The following is a 20,826-nucleotide window of genomic DNA, read 5'->3' as shown; positions in this document are numbered from 1 at the left end:
AAAAAAAATAAAGCTTCTAGTTGTTTTGTAGGTATGGACACGATAATGAAGAACTAGGAAAAAGTACCAAGGTAAAGTTTTAATAAAGACATTGTGAACAGTTTTAAAATAATGAAGCCCAGTGAAAAGGGAACTAAAGTAGGTCAATAGATTTGGCAATTTGAGCAATTCCAAAATAGTAATGCAAGAGGCCAGTATATAACCTCACAAGAGTCGATAAAGGAAGTAGAATCTTTGAGTATAAGCTGTTGCTTTAGAAATTTTAGAAATAAATGTAAGAAAAGGCTTAATGGCAGAATGCAGTGAAGTTTTGTTGTTTCTGGATACAGAAGACAAACATTTTTGTAGGCAGAGAAAGGGGTCAATTGAAAAGTGCAAAGTTTCAAGAGAGGATGGGATCAGAGAATAAGTGGAAAGATTAGCCATGGAGAAAAGAAAATCACTTAATTTCAGGGACAGTTAAGAGTTGTTAAGATGAAGAACTCTCTTCTGATCGTAGTCTCATGTTTTAAAAGGGCCATCTGCAAACTTACCAGCAAGTATTCTGCCCCTATTTATAACGACATTATGACTTTTCTGTTAAATAGTAAGAAAGTAACATTCCCCATTTATTTTTGGAGGGATAAAGCACCTTATGTCTCCTTTTTTACTTTTATTGGCTACTATCCATTATTGAATGGAAAGAGTAGTTATTACCAATCCAAATATCTTTGTCTTTATTAAAAATAAACAATACACAACATTTTATTCCTGTTTATTGAAAAGTAACACACATTTGTTATGATAACATTATTTGTTATTATAACACTTGTTGCAAAAGTAACACTTAAGTATTTGTCAAATAAGTCTAGAACAAGAGTAAAATAAAATGTTAAGAAAAAAATTAATCATTGCACACTAGTATTAGATAAAGGAGATATCACAGAAATTAGCACTCCACAAATTCTCCCTTAAGAGTTTGTCATCTAACTGGGAAGATGAAATACATACATGAAATAACAGATTCTCAAACAACATATTTTTAAGTTCAAAAAAGAATACAGAGGACACATGAGGCGATTAAGTATCAGAAACCAAGGAGAAGTTATTGAACCAAACTTAAGTTTTTCACTTACTGCAAAGGTTTGCAGTGGTCACTGAGATACAATATAGCTCAATCTGTGGTCAATAAAACCTTGTTTCACGTCCAGAAATTTCCCCAGCATGGATTTGGATTTCCAGCATGGATATATAATTTATTGCATCTAATGCTTAAGAAAAATTACTTTGGTATTTAAATTTGCTGCAACTTCCACTAAGGCAAAAAAAGAAAAAGAATTCTACACTTTCATATGCCTTAATGTTGTTATTGCTCATTTCAGAATACATTAGGGAATTCTAGAAGTTATCTAGAATGCTTATAAAAGTATGGACACAGCTTTGGAAGGGTCAAATTCAGAGAGGCTCAGGCCTCTTAGAATGGATTACACAGCTCTTACAAAAATGAAGAATCATAAAGAAACATGCTGACAGTAAATGAACCTGAGAAATATTCAACACTAATAAAAGTAAAAACAGCTGCTGTCTACACAAGGATGCAATACAGAATCACAAAATGATTCCAGTTTTCTAACAGGAGAAAGTTTATTAGTAGAAGCCATAATAGATCTACTCAAGGAATTTAGGTAAAAGTGCCTCCACACTGAAAATACCATGAAATCCCAAACAAAACTTTCTTTCACCAAATACAGACTACTTTAAATGAAGGAAGACAAACTCACTGCCAGTGATATGGAAATGAGGGAAAGCTGGTAACTAAAAAAAACGGTTATAAAGATAGGTTATAAAAATATTCTCGGGTCTACAAACCAGCCCCAACAGAAGGCAAAAATTAATAATAATAATAATAATAATAAATAAAAATAATTAAAAAAATATTCCCAGGGGTGCCTGGCTGGCTCAGTCAGAAGAGCATGCAAGTCTTGATCTCAGGGTTGTGGGTTCAAGCCCCACACTGGGTGTAGAGATTACTAAGAAAATAAATAAACTTTAGGAAAAAAAAATTCCCAAAATTTGGTCATTAAACAACATATTACATAAAAGTCTCAGGAAAAGAATAACACATAGTTATCACTTTTGTGAATGGAGGACTGGAAAGATAATCAGTGCAGAACTCAAAAAATGGCAAAAGTTTCTTCTTCAGCTAAAAGCAGAATAAATACTTTGAGACAAAAAAAAAAAAAATCTATCTACAGACTGTTTGCCCAACAGCATGAAGGTAAATATAGTATTAAAAGTGAAAACAAATTTAGTTTTAATAGGAATGTAAGAAACCGTATATACCAAATTTAAAAAACAAGAGATATTACATATTAATTCACCCATGTATCATAACTACTATAAGGAATCCATCAGTTTTAAAATTGTACATACAAACATTCTATGGGTCAGTTTTCTCAATGTTGCCAAGAGGATGCCATGTTTACTTTTTCATGTGCTACTTCTAAAATCTACATTGTAAACCCAGAAATAAGATATTTTGAGTCCTTTTTTTTTTTTTACTAAAAGGCAAGATTGACAATTCTCACATACACTCAAATTTTAAATTAAAAAGTAGAAAATTCTTATTCCTAGGAGAAAATAATTAAGATAATAGAAAATGTTCTCCACATGTTATTTACTGTTGCAATACAACAACCAGGAATAAGGTAAGCTTCTTAACATAAGGTTATCTGTGAGACAATTTCTTGGGAGTGATTTCTTTCTCTTTGGGTAACTAGAGAAAGACATGTAGTTTACACACACAAAAAATACTAAAGGTCTATATATACTAACCTGGCCCAGTCCAGGCATACCTCCTCCAAGTCTAAGAAGTCTGTCCATATTTCTAGGAAACAGAAACAAAGGAAAACGTTCCTAAGCACAAAAGTGTTTACTCAATTGCTATCTATATAATTCACCTTCAGTCACTCAGTATGTCAAAAATATTGGTGGTAATTACAACACAACATCAGACTTCCTGTTAATTAACACCACATATTAATTCAAGAAGCTGTCTTCCATGCTAATTAACAGACCTTACTTTACTGCTTTGGTTTTGGGTTATCCCCGATTTTAAAGACAAGCAATCTTAGCATACTTTCAAAACTTTGCTATCATTAAGTTAATTATATTTTCTCATTGTTATCTAATAAAGTACCCGAATGAGGAAAAAGTGCCTGAAATGCTTATCATATGTATGATTGAATTTCCTTCAATTTGTCCAGAGTATACAAATAAAAATCCTCACTTTTAAATTAAATTTTAACATCCTCATTAGTAAGTTCTGTGCTAATTAACTTACAGCTTGTCAGTTATCATCAAAACTACATGTGAAAGACATTGTGAGCAGATTATGGATCTCTGAATTAGCATCAAAGCCTTTTTTAAAATGAACTCATTATACTAAAAGAAATATTATAAAGTAAACATTAAAAGCATGAAGATAGTGTTCTAGAACCTACGCAGACATTTTGCATTATTTCAGATGTTGTGTAGACATATACCTTTTTCACTGAGGAAATTCAACTGCTGTCTCAATTATAATTTTAGAGTTAATCAATACAAAGATTAATTTTATCAATCTAGAATAACTATAGAAGACATTCTTATAAGCTTGAAAAACTCAGAAGAAAAATCAAAGAAATAGCAAGAGTACCAATATGGCCTCAAATGAAAAAAAAGAGTAACCAAATGATAAAGAATTAATATCAGTACAGCTAAATGTTGTTAAATGTTAAACATGGCAATGAAGCACTTCTTCTACCTGAAAATCACTAGTGCCTTATTATTTCCTTTTCTTTCTAAATATATGCTTTAGTGGGGCGCCTGGGTGGCTCAGTCGGTTAAGCGTCCGACTTCAACTCAGGTCACGATCTCGCGGTCCAGGAGTTCGAGCCCCGTGTCGGGCTCTGGGCTGATGGCTTGGAGCCTGGAGCCTGCTTCAAATTCTGTCTCCCTCTCTCTCTGCCCCTCCCCTGTTCACGCTCTGTCTCTCTCTGTCTCAAAAATAAATAAACGTTAAAAAAAAATTTTTTTTAATAAAAAAAATTAAAAAAAATAAATGTATGCTTTAGAAAATGGTATTACAATTTATATTCTATATTAAATGCTAACAAATTAGTCATCTGTTCATGTTATTTTACTAGTTAGAACTGCTATACAAACTAAAACTTAATAATATACTCAAGATCATTACAGCCTAATCATTTTTGCTGAATCTTGCTAACAATTTACTTCTATATTTAACAATGTTAATACTCTAAACTTTACTCAAGTCCACATATAGGAAACTTGCACAAATGATATAGGCATGGAATCTTCACAAAGTGAATACTCTCCCGTAACCACCACCTAGATAAAGAAACAACATTATCAGCACCTAAAAACACCTGTCATGCCCCTTTTTCCAGTCCCTACCACCACGCAAAGATAGAATTCCAACTTCTAATGGCATAAACTAGTTGTTTTTGAATTTTATATAAACAATTTATAAACAACTTTATATCAACAAGTCTGTGAGATTCACAATGGATAAATTCACTTTAAAAAAAGAAAGGCACTGGGGCGCCTGGGTGGCGCAGTCGGTTAAGCGTCCGACTTCAGCCAGGTCACGATCTCGCGGTCCGTGAGTTCGAGCCCCGCATCGGCTCTGGGCTGACGGCTCAGAGCCTGGAGCCTGTTTCTGATTCTGTGTCTCCCTCTCTGCCCCTCCCCCGTTCATGCTCTGTCTCTCTCTGTCCCAAAAAAAATAAATAAAAACGTTGAAAAAAAAAAAATTAAAAAAAAAAAAAAAAGAAAGGCACACAAGAAAACTTGATAGTCCAGATAAAATTTCTGCTTTACAACGTTAACACATCCTCCTAATAGCAACATTTACAAACAAAACCTCCATCAAATTCTCATTAAAATTCCTCAACTCAAATATAGCATTCAATACATGGCACTTTTTAAAGTCTATAAACGGGGGGTGGGGGGAACCTGAATATTTTAAAATATTAAAGACATTTCTCTAGAATATATTACCAAAGGAAAAAATTCTTTTGTACCATTTCTAGCTTATAAACTTAAAGAAGAAATGGTAAGAAAACTAATAACATACAGTATACTTTAGACATTATATACATTCCAGGCCAAAGTCGATTCCCAGCTGTGTTCAGTTTATCTATTTCCCCTGTGTTGTTTCTGATGACTTTACACAGACTCCAGATGCTGTGAATATACATGAGCGATGTGGGGAGCAGAGGGAAAGAAAATCTGGCAGGTCAAATTTGTGTTTTTAGCAAAATTAGATGTCTCAGCAAACAGGAAAAAATATTTAACTAAAACAGTTTAGATAACATAATGAGGTTTAACAAAAATATTAACATTTAGAAATGAAATACATTGATAAAGGTTCTAAATCACACTACTTTTTAAAAAAATTTTAATGTTTATGTACTTATCTTTTGAGATAGAGAGTGAGAGAAAGCAAGCCAGGGAGGGGCAGAGAGAAATCCCAAGCAGGCTCTGCGCGATCAGCATAGAGCCTGACGTGGGGCTCAAACTCATGAACTGTGAGATCATGACCCCAGACGAAACCTAGAGTCGGAGTCACCCAGGCACCCTAAATCACACTACTTTTTAAAAGAGTTTATAGAAAGCAAATAAGAACAAAAATGCTAGTTATCCAAATGACTTTCATGAGCTCTTAAATCTGGTCATCTATCACTTATTTATAATTTGATGTATGTTAAAAAAAAGGATACATTTTCTGTTTTTTTTAAAAGATACATTTTCATATATCATATCCTAAAAACAGTAGGCAAAAATTATATACATTCTTAATTCTCACCTGGTCAGTAACTACAACTCTTGTGGTGTTAAGCTTCAATTCGTTGTTTGACAAATTTCTTCTTAAGCTCCTGCTAATACTGACAGGTATAACTTTTCCCAAGTACTTTTTTTCTCTCTCTCTCCTAGAAAAGTAAATAAGATAAGATATGATTACTTTGAGAACTATGGAGGAAAATATGCCAAGAGCTTTAAATGAAGCAAAATTCCTAAAATTGAAATAGAACTCAAAATTGATTTTTAATCACCAACTTCAGAAGAATATGGAAGAAATAGCATCCCAGAGAGCAACAGAGCAAAGGATTGACCCCACATCCAAATTTTGTTCCTAAGTTTCTCTTTTGAGCAGTTTTAGTTATATGTAAGGATTGACATTTTATGACTTTTAGTCTTTCTAGAGGTGTTTCAAAGACCAGAGAAAACTTACTCATATTTTTAAATAGAACATTCTATTGTGCAATCACTATATAGGTCCACTGCACATTACATACAAACCTATGATGTACTATGGAATCTTAGTAATGTTATTTTTCCTATATTTCAAAGTTTGCTATTTCATTATCATAGGAATTTGTTTGTCATTTCTTAGTCAGTTATTCCTAACTACACCAAAAAGACTAAAAAAAAAAAAAAACAAGAAAATGGAAGAATAAGAATTATCCAAAATGATGCAATAGTGAAATACATTATTGCTATTGCTTCATCCTTCACTTCTTATTGTGCTGTCCAAAGCATTTACCACTTTTCAAAAACACATAAAGGACAAGAGACATCACCTTTGTAGTCTTTTTAGCTTTCATTTGAGCACAGCTAAGAATTCAGAACTTTGCATATTATACTCATAATGTCCAAGAGAAAACTGACAGAGAAAAAAAGTTTCGCAATTATTAGAGAATCACAAGGTGAATGTAAAAACAGGTAACATTCTAGTCTCTAACAATAACAATAAAATTGGTGGTATAAGCCAGGGTTTCTTCAGCACTATTGACATTTAGAACCAAATTTCTTGTTACAGGGGGCTGTCTTGTGCATCACAGGATGTTTTGCAGCATCCCTGGCCTCTACCCATTAGGTACCGTTAATACGTACCAAGTCGTGATAATCAAAAATGTCCCCAGACATTGCCAAATGTCTGCTGGAAGGGCAAAAATCACTCCCAGTTCAGAACCACTGATATAAACAAAATCTCAGGCTATACATCTTCAAATGACAATACCCTAGATCTTCTCGATCTTAAGAACTTAAGATCTTAAGATCTTCTCGAACTTAAGAACCAATCATCGCTGGAAACAGTTTGGGAACTCTTCAAAAAGTTCAACAAAGAATGATCATATGACCCAGCAATTCCACTCCTAGGTATATATCCAAAAGAACTGAAAATAGGTATTGAAAACAAACTCTTGTACTTGCAGATTTATAGCATCACTATTCACAACAGCCCAACGATGGAATCAACCCAAATGTCCATCAAAAGATGGAAGGATAAACAAATTCACATGATGGAATATTATTAAGCTATAAAAAGGAATGTAGTACCATCACCTTATATTATGAATGAACCTCAAAACATTATGCTATATAAAAGAAGCCATGCACAAAGGTCACAAACTGTATGATTTCATTTACATTAAATATCCCAAATATATGAATCCATAGAAAAGGAATGCAGATTAGTGATTGCCAGAGGTTGCAGGAAAGGTGTAAAATGGAGAAACTGCTTAAGGGGTAAGAGATTTTACTTCAGAATGATGGAATCGTTTTGGAACTAGATAGAGATGGGGTAGTTACACAACACTGTGAATGATTTTGGCTCAGGTCATGATCTCACGGTTGCTAAGTTCCAGCCCCGCATCAGGCTCTGTGCTGATAGTGCTGAGCCAGCTTGGGATTCTCTCTTGCCCTCTGTCTCTGCCCCTCCCCTGCTCACTCTCTCTCTCAAAAATAAATAAACATTAAAAAAATTTTTTTTTAAGTGGATCAATGAGTGAACAATATTTCTAAGACTAAAAAAGAAAAACTTTCTCATCCGGTTGGGAATTCAACAAGAAGGACTTCATTATACACTATTTTACAACAAGAACCTGTTTTGCTAAGAGATGTATAATGATGTTGATGAAGCTCATATGTGGACAAATGAAGTGTCCACAAAGATGAACAGATAATGTAGAATGAAAAAAATCACTGGACTAACTCTATTGGTGTTTATAAATCTAAAAGCAAAAAACATTTTGTGAGCAGAGATGATAGCCATCCTCTCTTCAATAAAATTATGAGCTATCAATGTTTTCAAAAGTATTGCAATTGGGAAATGGAAAAGTTCCAGAAATTGATGGTGGTGACAGCTGCACAACGTGAATGTACTTAAAGCCACTATACATCTAAAAATGATTAAAATGATAAATTTTATGTTATGCATACTTTATATGAGGGTTAACATCTATGACTCTGTGTTACAAGTGCCAGGACTCAAATCTTGTTTCTAATACTTACTAGCTCTGTGTCCTGGGGTCAGTTACCTCCCTGAGACTTAGTTTCCTTATCTGCAAAATGGGAATAAGGACAGCATCCACCTTATACAGTTGTTTGGATTAAAGAAGACAATGGACATAAACAACACTTAACATAATGCTTGACATATAGTGAGTAAACAAGGAGTGCTAGCAGTTCTCCTCAGCACCACTTTCCTTAGTATGGCTACAGTTCATACAACAAAGATTTTTCTTCCCACATGCTTTGCCACTTACTGAATTTCAAAACAATAGGTACATTTCACAGTACTAAATGAATTACACTGGAGAAGAGGGACTTGAATTTTGCAGATTTTAGCAAAAGGGTTTATAAAATTAAAGTATTAAACTATGACATAAAAGACAATACTTCCAATTCTTCAAAATAAAAGCCATACAGGGGCGCCTGGATGGCTTAGTTAAGCGTCGGACTTCTGTGCTGATAGCTCAGAGCCTGGAGCCTGCTTCAGATTCTGTGTCTCCCTCTCTCTGCCCGTCTCTCTCTCTCTCTCTCTCTCAAAAATGGAAGGAAGGAAGGAAGGAAGGAAGGAAGGAAGGAAGGAAGGAAGGAAGGAAGGGAGGGAGGGAGGGAGGGAGGGAGGAAGGAAGGAAGGAAGGAAGGAAGGAAGGAAGGACGGACGGGCAGGCCGGCCATAGAAAACTCCTATGGATCTAAACCAAGTTTTTACACCTACCAAAAAGCAGAGGACAGCAAGAGCTCATTCACGATATGATTAACTTTACTTAAAACATTATCAGATAATATGAACAAAGCGTTTAGCCGTAACTAATATGTCATATATAATGTTACAATCCAAATTGGTAACAATACAAAATAAGTATCAGTACTTTCAAAAGGTCGTACATCAAAAGTTGATGATTTTCGGGGCACCTAGGTGGCTCAGTCGGTTGGGCATATGACTTTGGCTCAGGTCATGATCTCAGTTAGTGGGTTCAAGCCCCACATCGGGCTCTGAGCTGACAGCTCAGAGCCTGGCGAATGCTTCAGATTCTGTGTCTCCCTCTCTCTCTGCCCCCGCCCCCTGCTCATGTTCTGTCTCTCTCGCTCTCAAAAATAAATAAACATTTAAAAAAATTTTTAATTTTTTTTTTAAAAGTTGATGATTTTCTACTTCTTCATCTCCCTAAGTTAGTATCTGGTTAGAACCTGATACAGTTAGATTGTTTTCCTGATGGAATTAAAATAAATCAATTCTCAAATACTTATAGGAAATGTATGGAACTATGAATAACTCTAAAAACCGATCCTTCAAAACTATCTTAATCCGGATTTGGAATGTGGCAATTTTTTAACTCTTCAATCTTTTCACAAGGGACAAGGGACACCGTTTTCCTAGTAATTCATAAAATTCAACAAATCATGAAGGCCTTAGTTGTTCGAGTTTATCATTGTTTCTTAGTTCAATTTTCATTTTTTACTCCCCAATCCATGCTACAGTTACATTACTTTTCAGACTAATGCTAAATCCTTTACTCCATATTTGTGATCTCACTGTATTTCTAATTCCTCTACTCTGATTTGTGGAAAGTAATTGGAAATGTTTTTTACTTTCTTAAAGGCTTTCTTCAGTGGAAGAAACAGAGTCGATATTAAAGTTTTAATTATATAAATAGGATTTTGAAAGCAAGATTTTTCCATTTTAGAACAGTAAAGATGGAACTGTTACAAATATCTTTTCTTGTGCTGTCTCCTAATTACAACTTTCAATTAAACATTCATTAAATACAAGTTTCCCTCTCTTATCCAAAAGCAGAATGTTCCCATGAAAATCTTCCTAAGTGGAAATGGTATAAATCGAAGAAAACAGTTACCATTTAGTAAAAGCGAAAATCCTCTTCAGATTTCTATCTGTTAGCAAAAATGGGTATAATGCAGGTCTTCTGTAAAAGTGAAGTGGGGTAAAGCTAACTTTCAGATAGCAGGGAAAACCTGTACTACTTTGTGCATAAGGTGATACAGAAATAGAGCCACTAAGAAACTCAGTTAACTTTCACTGAAAGAATTTATACTCTATCTGGGGAGGCATGATATAAACCCATAAAAAAATACATACAGTGAAAGGCAGCAGGGTAGAGCCAGAAAGGCTCTGAAGGCTATCATACCTCAATTTGAATCTGGGCTTTATGACCTACTCTCCGTACGATCTGTAAAAAGTTACCTTCTTCTCATCTCTAGACTTCATCCATAAAATGGGACAATAATCTACCTCTTGCAAATCAGTGTAAGAAAAAATACAAAGCACCTCTTATAGTGCCTGGAACATTTATAAGGTACTCAGTAATTACTGCTATTGTTATGATCATCTTAGAGCCAGAAGCGATTATTTAATCCAATTCTCATTTTACAGATGGGGACACCAAAATATCACAAAGCAGGATATGAATGTCAAAGGAGTGCAACAAACTGGGTATATGACAAGTTCATTAGTAATAAATCATGTGAATTTTCAGGTCAGACTTTCAGAAGTGGACACTGAATTATGAAATGAACACTCTATATAATGGAAAACAAAAGCACAATCTCTTGTTACTGATAATCAAACATAGGTTGTCAACCTACATACCAAAAACAAGGTTTACATCACAAGCATAAAAATAAACGCAAAAATAAGCTTTACATTAAAACAGCAAAATATTATTTACCAAGCAACCCTGAGGAGAAAAAACAATCTCCCAAAGTCAACAGGTGAGGCTTCATTGAAAGATGACTTCAAAACTGTTTTCTGACAATATCCAGGGTTTTCACTAAATATCACTTCACTGAACACAACACAACTGTAGTTAATGTCCCATTTCTGTTAAATTTGTTTAAAACATATAAACTTTAAATGAGCCAGTTGCTAGCCTTACTGGACAAAACAAGAAAGCCACCATTGTGTTAATTATCTCCACTAACATTGTATTCAGTTCTTTTTTGTTATTTCGACATTATAGTGGCTGACTTATTCCTTTACTCATAAACATTAACTTAGTAATAAAAAACATTTTTGTAGCAATAAAAAAAAAAAACGTACACCTTAGAACTGCATTTCTATGCTAATTTTTAAGGCTTCTTCCCTGCCTTTCCCATGAATCTTTATCAACTTTTAAGTTACCATTTTTTATTTCAAGACTTTTTCATTCGGTCACCAAATTTACATTCCAACTCTTCCGAAAAGTTTACATTATTTTCTTCTCTTGACAGACACAAAAGTACGTCCCAAGGAAAAGTTCCAAGAGGTAACACAGAGCAGATTTCTACTTTACTGAAAACAGGAAATGCTACCTATTCACCAACAACTACTCAATTAGGACAAACTGAAAGTAAGCTAAAAAGCATAGCCGAAAAACCACACTTTGCTTTGGAAAGTTTCAAGGCTAAACACCAGTGCATCTCTGGGGTTTTTGTCCGGTTTTTGAAGGGAGCTGAAATCTTAACACTAAGAAAAAAAGGGGTCAAGGCCCATGGGTAGCACAAGTGATAAAGCAAGCATGCCTTCACTGAAAAAGTGAATTTAATTCTCTCTCCCTTGTTTCCTCTGCCTTCTTTGAAGTTTTTCAACACCGGAGTAACTATCAATAGAGCACACACACACACACACACACACACACAGAGGCCATACACAAGGATTCTCCTGGTGTCGGGAGAAGAGGGTCCCCCAAATGTGATGAATTCAGCGAAGCAGAAACTCCTGGAAGAAGGAGACTACATCCAGAGAGGCCCGAATAACCGGCGAGGAGTACGAAGGAGCCTGGACTCCTCCCTCAGGGCCCAGGCCTCCAGCGGCAACCCGGCTGGGCAACGTGACTCAGGAAGGCGCGGGGCCGGCGGCGGCCTAGCTCGGCTGCCTCCGCGGACCTCCGGGGCCCTGCCTTCCCCGTCTTACCTGAAAGCGGGCGGGGACGGGAGGCCGCGGTCTGGATTCTCGTCTCCCACCTGCGGTGACGCGGAGGCGGCGAAGACGGCAGCAGCTGCAGCGGCGACTCAGACTCCGCCGGGCTCTGGCTCCGCGAACCGGCGATGAATCAGCCCGATTCCATTCAAAAGAGTCGCCCGGGCCTCCGCGGCGAAGCACTTCCGGGTTCACTCCTCTGCTTCGGCTTCCGTTCCCCCGACGGCCAATTGGAGACGGCTCGGGAGTTCGGCGGGCGTCCCGGAGGCCTGCGCCACCCGGACGGCGCGGGCAACCCCGCTTCTCCAGGCTAGGCTGGGAGGGCGGGACGGAAGTTAGCGCCGGCGCCGCTCCCGCCCCGCCGACCTTCCCCCTTTTCCCCCCCCCCCCCCCCACCTTTTTCTCCCCTCCTCTTCGCGTCCAGGCCGCGGTCGAGCTCTGGGACGCCCGCCTACCGGGCCCAGGAGGTGACGGGCTAGGAAATGTAACTACAGGGCTGCAGAAACCAGAACCCCTTTCGTTTGGGTGTTCACCACGGTCCTACTCAAAAACTGAAAGGTTCGTTTGAACTCGGTCATCTGAGAAGCAGAAAAGGGAGGGGTGTAAAGAGAGGGGAAATCGGTCAGGGGTTCTTTTCCACACTGCAGTCTACCCGCCTCCTTGTTTTCGCCGCTTTCCAGGGATTGGATTTCAAGGAAAACCAACGTTTCCCAAATGTTAAATCCACCTATTTTAAGCCCAATTTACAGGGCTCAAAAAAAAGCACTTACTGACGTTTCTCCATAGAATTAGCATCAATAACGTTTCACCCATTATCTGCTCTGTGCTAGGTTTTCAGATAGCAAAACCACCCAAGAAATGACTGATTACTGACGAATTTATATCATACTTCGCAACAGGCTCTGTTTAGGGCAACATGTTCACCAAGTCCCTCTCACTTTATCAAATATATTCCAAATAATGAGCATCTTTAAAGCATTCCTAAATCAAAAATGATGAATCCCCTGGATAGAGGGAAAGGAGGGATTACAGCATGTGAATCCAAAGCTACTTGAGTAGGCATAATTATACTGAATTTCCCTCTTAAAGATAGTCCCATTTCTATCTAAAAAAAACAAAACAAAAACAAAAACATGGGTTATTTTAACCATAGGTAATCCTATATTTGGATCAACATCTTTATGTTTACCCCCAAACCTGTTCCTCTTCTATTTGCTTTTTTTCAGTGAATGAGCCTATCCTTCAGCTGGTTTCCCTAATCAGCCCTACGAGTTGACATTTCCCTCTTATTCACCTATTCCCACTGGCCTCCCAACTAATAACCCTAGAAATCATGAAGGATTTAAATCTATAAAAGACCTTTTCCAATCCACCACTCACCTTTTACCATTCCCTCTGCTTCAACCTTAACTCAAACCTTCATTACTTTTTTCCTAGAATGCAGCAATAATTTTAATCTCCCTGCCTTCAGTTTGTCCCCCTTCAATGCATTCTCCATTTAATTAACAGATTTTTTTTCAGCTACATAAGTACAGTCATGCCCCTTTGCTTAAAATTTCACCAGTGACTCCCCCAACAATCAATACAAAGGTCAAAAATCTCTCAACTTTGTTTAGAACACTCTTGCTTCCAGCCATACTAAAGTATTTAGCTAAGGAATGAGATGTCCATAGGGTCTATGAAAAACTCTGAGTCATTCCTGGGAATCTAGAAGGTAATATGCATGCTTAGGGGCGTGTGCCTATCTAGGGCCCTGTATATGCTGGGAAAGACCTGAGAAGGCCCCGAGCTCTCACTTCTGTCTGACCTTGAGGCTCTACAAAAGCAAGAAGTGAAAACTAAAACAGAGGAGTAAACTCCCTGGCTCAGTGTTGAAGGCCTGCCCCAACACATTTACTAAGCCCCTCAACAAAGACTAGGAGAATTATTGGTTGAAGACATTTAAGGAAATCTCTGTCCAGTCATCAGATGATCACTAAGCTAACTGCAAAGACTTCACTGGTTACACACAACAAAGAATATAGACTTTAAGGAATGCATTCAAAAAAGTCACTAAATCAACAACTACTCTAACAGACAAAAGCCCTGGGGAGAGAGAGTCTGATTTCCAAAGTTCTCACATTATATTATTTGAAATGTCCAGTTTTCTTTCTTTTTTTTTAAATAAAGACTTTATTATTATTTTTTATTTTTTTAAATGTTTATTTATTTTTGAGAGAGACAGAGACAGAATGTGAGTGGGTTAGGGGCAGAGAGAGAGGGAGACACAGAAGCAGAAGCAGGCTCCAGGCTCTGGGCTGTCAGCACAGAGCCCTACGCGGGGCTCGAACTCACGAGCTGTGAGATCATGACCTGAGCCTAAGTTGGACGCTCAACCGACTGAGCCACCCAGGGGCCCCAAAATGTCCAGTTTTCAAAATAAAAAAAAATTTTCAATACAATACATGCAAATAAGTAATAATGTATGGCCCATACACAGAGAAATAAGCAATTAATAGAAACTATCCCTGAGAAAGCCTATGTGTTGAACTTCCTACATAAAGACTTTATATAAGATATTTCAGGGGCTCCTGGGGTGGCTCAGTCAATTGAGTGTCTGACTCTTGATTTTGGCTCAGGTCATGATCCCAGGGGCATGGTATCAAGCCCTGTGTTGTGCTCCACGTTGAATGTGGAGCCTGTTTAAGATTCTCTCTGTCTCAGCCTGCAGCCTATTTCAGATTCTGGCTCTGGCTCTCCCTGCCCCTCCCCCACTTGTGCTCTGTCTCTCTGTCTCTGAAATAATTAAACATTAAAAAAAAAAAAAAAGATTCTCTCTGCCTCTTCCTTGCACGGCCTCTCTCTCTCAAAAAAAAAAAAAAAAATTACATACATTCACAAAGCTAAAAGAAACCATGTCTAAAGAACTAGAGGAAAGTATGAGGAGACTATTTCACCAAATAGATAAAATCAATAAACAGGAATTATTTTTTAAAAATTGTCAAGTAGAAAAGTATAATAACTGAAGTAAAAATTTTATTACAGGAGCTCAATAGCAGATTTGAGCAGATAGAAAAAAGAATCAGCAAATTCAAATATAGATTTAGTTAAGATGATCAAGTTTGGGGAACAAATAGAAAAGAAAATGAAGAAACATGAATAGAGTCATGGAAGTCTGTAGAATATAATCAGGCATACCAACGTATGTATAATGGAAGTCTTAGCAGAAAAAGAGAAAAAGGCAGAAATATTTGAAGAAATAATGGTCTAAAACTTCCTAAATTTGATGAAAAACATTAATCTATACATCCAAGAAGATTAATAAATTCCAAATGGGATAAACTCAAAGAAATCCACACCTGGACACATTATAATCAACCTACTGAGAACTAAAGCCAAGGAGAAAATCTTGAGAGTGTCAAGAGAAAAGCCACTCATCACATAATCCTCAATAAATTTTACAACCAAGGCTGTGGAAGCAGAAAGCAGTGGGATGACGTTCAAAATGCTGAAAGAAAAAAAAATATCAACCAAGAATTCTATATCTAGGAAAACTATTCTTTAGAAATGAAGGAGAAATTAATATATTCCCAAAATATACGTATAAACAAAAATAGAGATAATTAGTTACTAGAAAATGTGCCCTGCAAGAAATATTTAAGGGAGTCCTTCAGGTTGAAATGAAAGGACACTAGACAATAACGCAAAGCCACATGAAGAAATAGAGGACACTTGAAAAGACAGCTACATAAGTAAATGTACAAGACAGTTTAAACATATTTTTTGTTGTAATTTTTACTACATGACTTAAAAAATAACTGCATAAAGCAATAATAATAATTCTGTGTTGGCATATTATGTATAAAGATGTAATTTGTATCACAATAACACAAAGGAGGGGGGAGGGAAGGAAGCTATATAGTAATAAAGTTTTTGTATACTATTAAAATTAAGTTGGTATTGGGGCACCGGGGTGGCTCAGTTGGTTAGGCATCCTATTCTTGGTCTTGGCTCAGGTAATGATCTCAAGGTTTCCTGAGTTTGAGCCCTGACTCAGGCTCTGCACTGACAGCATGGAGCCTGCTTGGGATCCTCTCTCTCCCTCACTATCTGCCCCACCCCCACTTGCTCTGTGTCTGTCTCTCTCAAATAAACTTTAAAAAATAAATGAATAAATAAATAAATAAATAAAAATAAAAGTAGCTATTAATCTGAACTATATGGTTATAACTTAGGAAGTAATTGTAATCCCCAAAGCAACTACTAAGAAAATAGTTAAATGATATATAATAAAAGAAATGACAAGGGAATCAAAATGGTACACTAGATTTTATGTATTTAACAGAAAAGGCAGCAGTAATGAAGGAATAGAACAACAGCATAAAAAAAAAACGATGACATGAAGAAAATATATAGCAAAATGTCAGGTGTAAATACTACATTAACAGTAATCACATTAAATATAAATGGATTAAACATTCTGATTAAAAGGCAGAAATCTGCAGAATGTATTTTTATTATGTTTTACTTTTTCCTAAATGTTTGTTAATTTTTGAGAGAGACAGAGCATAAGCAGAGGAGGGGCAGAGAGGGAGAGGGAGACACAGAATCTGAAGCAAGCTCCAGGGTCTGGTCCGTCAGCACAGAGCCCAACATGGGTTCGAGTCCACGAACCATGAGATCATGACCTGGGCCTAAGTCTGATACTCAACTGACGGAGCCACTCAGGCACCCCTGCAGAATGTATTTTTAAAAAGATACAACTATCTGCAGTACAAGAGACACATTCTAGATTCAAAGACAAAAAATATGGAAACCAAAAAGATGAAAAACATATATACTATGCAAACAGAAACTAAAATGGTACAACCACTTTGGACATTGTCCTATTTTTTTTTTTTATATATATAAAGTTAAAAATACAACTACCATTTGCCCTAGCAACTCCACTGTATGTATTTACCAAAAAAAAAAATAAATAAATAAAAACATAAATCCACACCAAGACTTCCATGTGACAGTTTATAGCAGTTTTATTAATAATAGCCCTAAACTGGAAATAATCCAAATGTTTCCCAAATGGTAAATGGATAAAGTGTAATATGTCCTTATAATGCAATAATACTCAGTAATAAAAAGGAAACTAATGATAGGTGCAGCAACAAAGATGACTTTCAAAAACATCATGCCGAGGAAAAGAAGTGAGACCAAAAGAGTACATACTGTATAACATCATTTTAATCAAACTCTAAACAAATGAAATCAAATATATAGTAACAGAAAGCAGATCAGTGGTTATCTCCACTTTGAAGTGGAGTTAGATGGGAGAATTGATTGCATGGAGTGTAAAAGAACTTTTGGGGTTCTTGGAAAAGATATATATATATATATACATATATATATATATATATATGCATGTATCTTTTTTGTGGTGTTGGTTTGTCAAAACTCATCAAACAGTACACTTAAAATGGGTACATTTGATTGCATATTATTTACACTACCAAAAGCTTATTTATTTTTATTTTTTATTTTTTTTCAACATATGAAGTTTATTGTCAAATTGGTTTCCATACAACACCCAGTGCTCATCCCAACAGGTGCCCTCCTCAATACCCATCACCCACCCTCCCCTCCCTCCCACCCCCCATCAACCCTCAGTTTGTTCTCAGTTTTTAAGAGTCTCTTATGCCCAAAAGTTTATTTGAAAGAAGAAAAAAATCCTTGGCGGATCTGGGTGGCTCAGTTTGCTAAGCATACAACTCTTGATTTTGATTCAAATCATGATCTCAGTTTGTGAGAATGGAGCCCCATGTCAGGCTCTGTGCTGACAGCGCAAAGCCTGCTTGGGATTCTCTCTCCCTCTCTCTCTCTCTATACCTCCTCCCCCTCTCAAAATAAATAAATAAACATTAAAAATAAGTAAAAGAAGAAAAAATCCTCAAATTTGTTATTTTATCCCTTTCCTTGGTTATACCGAAGTATTTGTAGTTAAATCATGGTGTTTTATGCCTCAAGAATATTCAAACCTATTGTTTCTCCTACCTGAAATTTCCTTTCTCCCATCTGCTATCCCCACACTCCACCCCATCGTTTTGGACAGATACTCATGTATCTTACCCTATAACCCTACTCTATAATCTCTTTTTGTACTTGCCTGCCTTCCTGTCTAAACTTTAAATTTCTTCAGAGTAGAGAACATGGCCTCATCAAAAATAGGTATTCAAAACTGTTATTAAATATTGAAGTATTACTTATCAAAGTACTTTGCTTCCTAACTATACTCAAAAGGATTGGAAACATTTTAAATCCAGATACAGCTCCTCTTGAAATAATCAATTCTTTAAAAATAAACAATTAAATTTATGGAATTTAAATGGCCACATATCTGATAAAAAATATTACAGGCTAATGCTTAAAGCATTCATTGTTTGGATTAATCCCAATGTGGCTTTAGAGAACACACTACAGTGAACAGAACTGTGAAATGTTTAACATGTTTCCTAAAATGATAAATTGCCAAAGTTCACTTTATTAAATATGTAATGTACACTGTGTCAGAGACAAAGTTTCCTGCTCATTTGGTATCTTCTGAACCTGAGAGTTTTGTTAAATGAATGGATAACTCTGGCTAGTAGTAGCATTATTACATAGCTGTTCAAAATGTCTCATCCTTATTATAAAAATGTCTTCTTATTTGTAAAGGGCACTATGTACATATACATATAACTCCTTTCATATGCAAAGTCTGACCATGTGTCTAATAAGAAATTATAACAGTAAATTTTCAGATAGCCAAGCTTTACAATTATGAATATCAGAAAAGAGCTGTTGCCATTTGAATTTTAAAGAAATGTTTGGAAGGAATTTAAGAAACACATTGTTTTCTGCTCAAAATTTAAAATAAATTTGATTGTTATACCTAACTATAGTTTTTAAGTTATGCAGCTTTTGAGTATTATAAATAAATATAGATCTAGCACAAGAAAAAGGAAAAATAGGAAAATATTTACTCTTTAAAGTACAGTGAATTAATTTAATGTATAAGGCCAATAAAATAATTGTTACTTCTGCCAGATGGTATTTTACATTTTGATAAAAAGATATATTCTTAATCATATATGTCAAGGAAAAGCGACCATATGTTGTTAAACACTTCCAATTTGTCATTTAATTTAAAAGGCACTACTGATGTTGCCATAATTTTTTTTGGTGATGTGGCCTAAGTATCCTTGGTGTCAATAAAATGTAATCTTCTCAAGTAATTTCCATATTTCTCTTTGACTGTTTGAGTGAATAATTCAAAAAGAATTTTCTTAACATCTACAAAGAAAGGATATCATAAAGGGGATAAATCAGAATCAAGAGTCTATATTCAAGTTACTACTGGGTAAAAAGCATAACCTGTGTCTTCAAGAAGCCTCTAAAATTTAATTTACTATATTCTAGCAAAATAAATAAAAAGAATAAAATGATTCCAAATTGATGTGTCTTAAGTTTAGAAACCCAATATGTTCTTTTTTTTTTTTAAGTTTATTTACTTATTTTGAGATAGAGAGAGCACAAGCAGGTAAGTGGCAGAGAGGAGAGACAGAAGAATTCCAAGCAGGTTCCCCACCATCAGCACAGAGCCAGATGCGGGGCTCAAACCCAGGAACTGTGAGATCATGACCTGAGCCAAGATCAAGGGTCAGACGCCTAACTGACTGAGCCACCCAGGGGCCCCAAACCCAATACATTCTGAAAGGAAAAAAAGATGGTGACTAATTATAAAATAATTTTGCACATTACAAAAGGACTTCTGATGAAAGACACCTTACAAAAGACACAGAAAATAGCATTTTATCTATAATGGAAAAAGGAAATTGATACTAGATGATTATTAAAACAAAGGTTTAGGGGCGCCTGGGTGGCTCAGTCGGTTGTGTCCGACTTCAGCTCAGGTCATGATCTTGAGGTCTGTGAGTTCGAGCCCCGCGTGGGGCTCTGTGCTGACAGCTCAGAGCCTGAAGCCTGCCTTGGATTCTCTGTCTCTCTCTCTCTCTCTGCCCCTCCCCTGTTCATGCTGTCTCTCTCTCTGTCAAAAATAAATAAACATTAAAAAAAATTGTAAAAAACACAAAGGTTTAATTTTTTAATGTATATTTATTATTTAAAAAAAATTTTTTTACATTTATTTATTTTTTGAGAGACATAGAGAGACAGAGCACAAATTGGGGAAGGGCAGAGAGAGAAGGAGACACAGAATCCAAAGCCGGCTCCAGGCTCTGAGCTGTCACCACAGAGCCTGACACAGGGCTTGAACTCACAGACTGTGAGATCATGACCTGAGCCGAAGTTGGACGCTTAACCGACTGAGTCACCCAGGCGCCCCTAATGTATATTTATTTTTGAGAGAGAGAGAGAGAGAGAGAGAGAGAGAGAGAGAGAGAGAGAGAGAATATGAACGGGGAGGGGCAGAGAGAGAGGGAGACACAGATTCTGAAGCAGGCTCCAGGCTCTGAGCTGTCATCACAGAGTCTGACGCGGGGCTTGAACTCATGATCCATGAGATCATGACCTGAGCTGAAGTTGGACCCTTAACAACTGAGCCACCC

General features: G+C 36.3%; 1 protein-coding gene across 1 annotated transcript in view; it reads right to left on the bottom strand.

Annotated features, from left to right (window-relative positions):
* The window catches only part of PSMD14 (proteasome 26S subunit, non-ATPase 14), a 103,630-nt gene extending 91,111 nt beyond the window's left edge, over positions 1–12,519 (bottom strand). The window contains exons 1-3 of the mRNA XM_040475183.1: positions 12,245–12,519; positions 5,852–5,975; positions 2,815–2,866 (exon numbers count right to left, since the gene is read on the bottom strand). Coding sequence (XP_040331117.1) covers positions 2,815–2,862 — 48 coding nt within the window. The 5' untranslated portion in view covers positions 2,863–2,866; positions 5,852–5,975; positions 12,245–12,519. The remainder of the gene's footprint in view (positions 1–2,814; positions 2,867–5,851; positions 5,976–12,244) is intronic.
* Positions 12,520–20,826: the final 8,307 nt, after the last annotated feature.

This window comes from Herpailurus yagouaroundi, unplaced genomic scaffold (genome assembly GCF_014898765.1).
Source record: "Herpailurus yagouaroundi ecotype Mexico unplaced genomic scaffold, PumYag 140, whole genome shotgun sequence".
Taxonomy (NCBI): Eukaryota; Metazoa; Chordata; class Mammalia; order Carnivora; family Felidae; genus Herpailurus; species Herpailurus yagouaroundi.
This window is presented reverse-complemented; position numbering and strand designations above follow the sequence as displayed.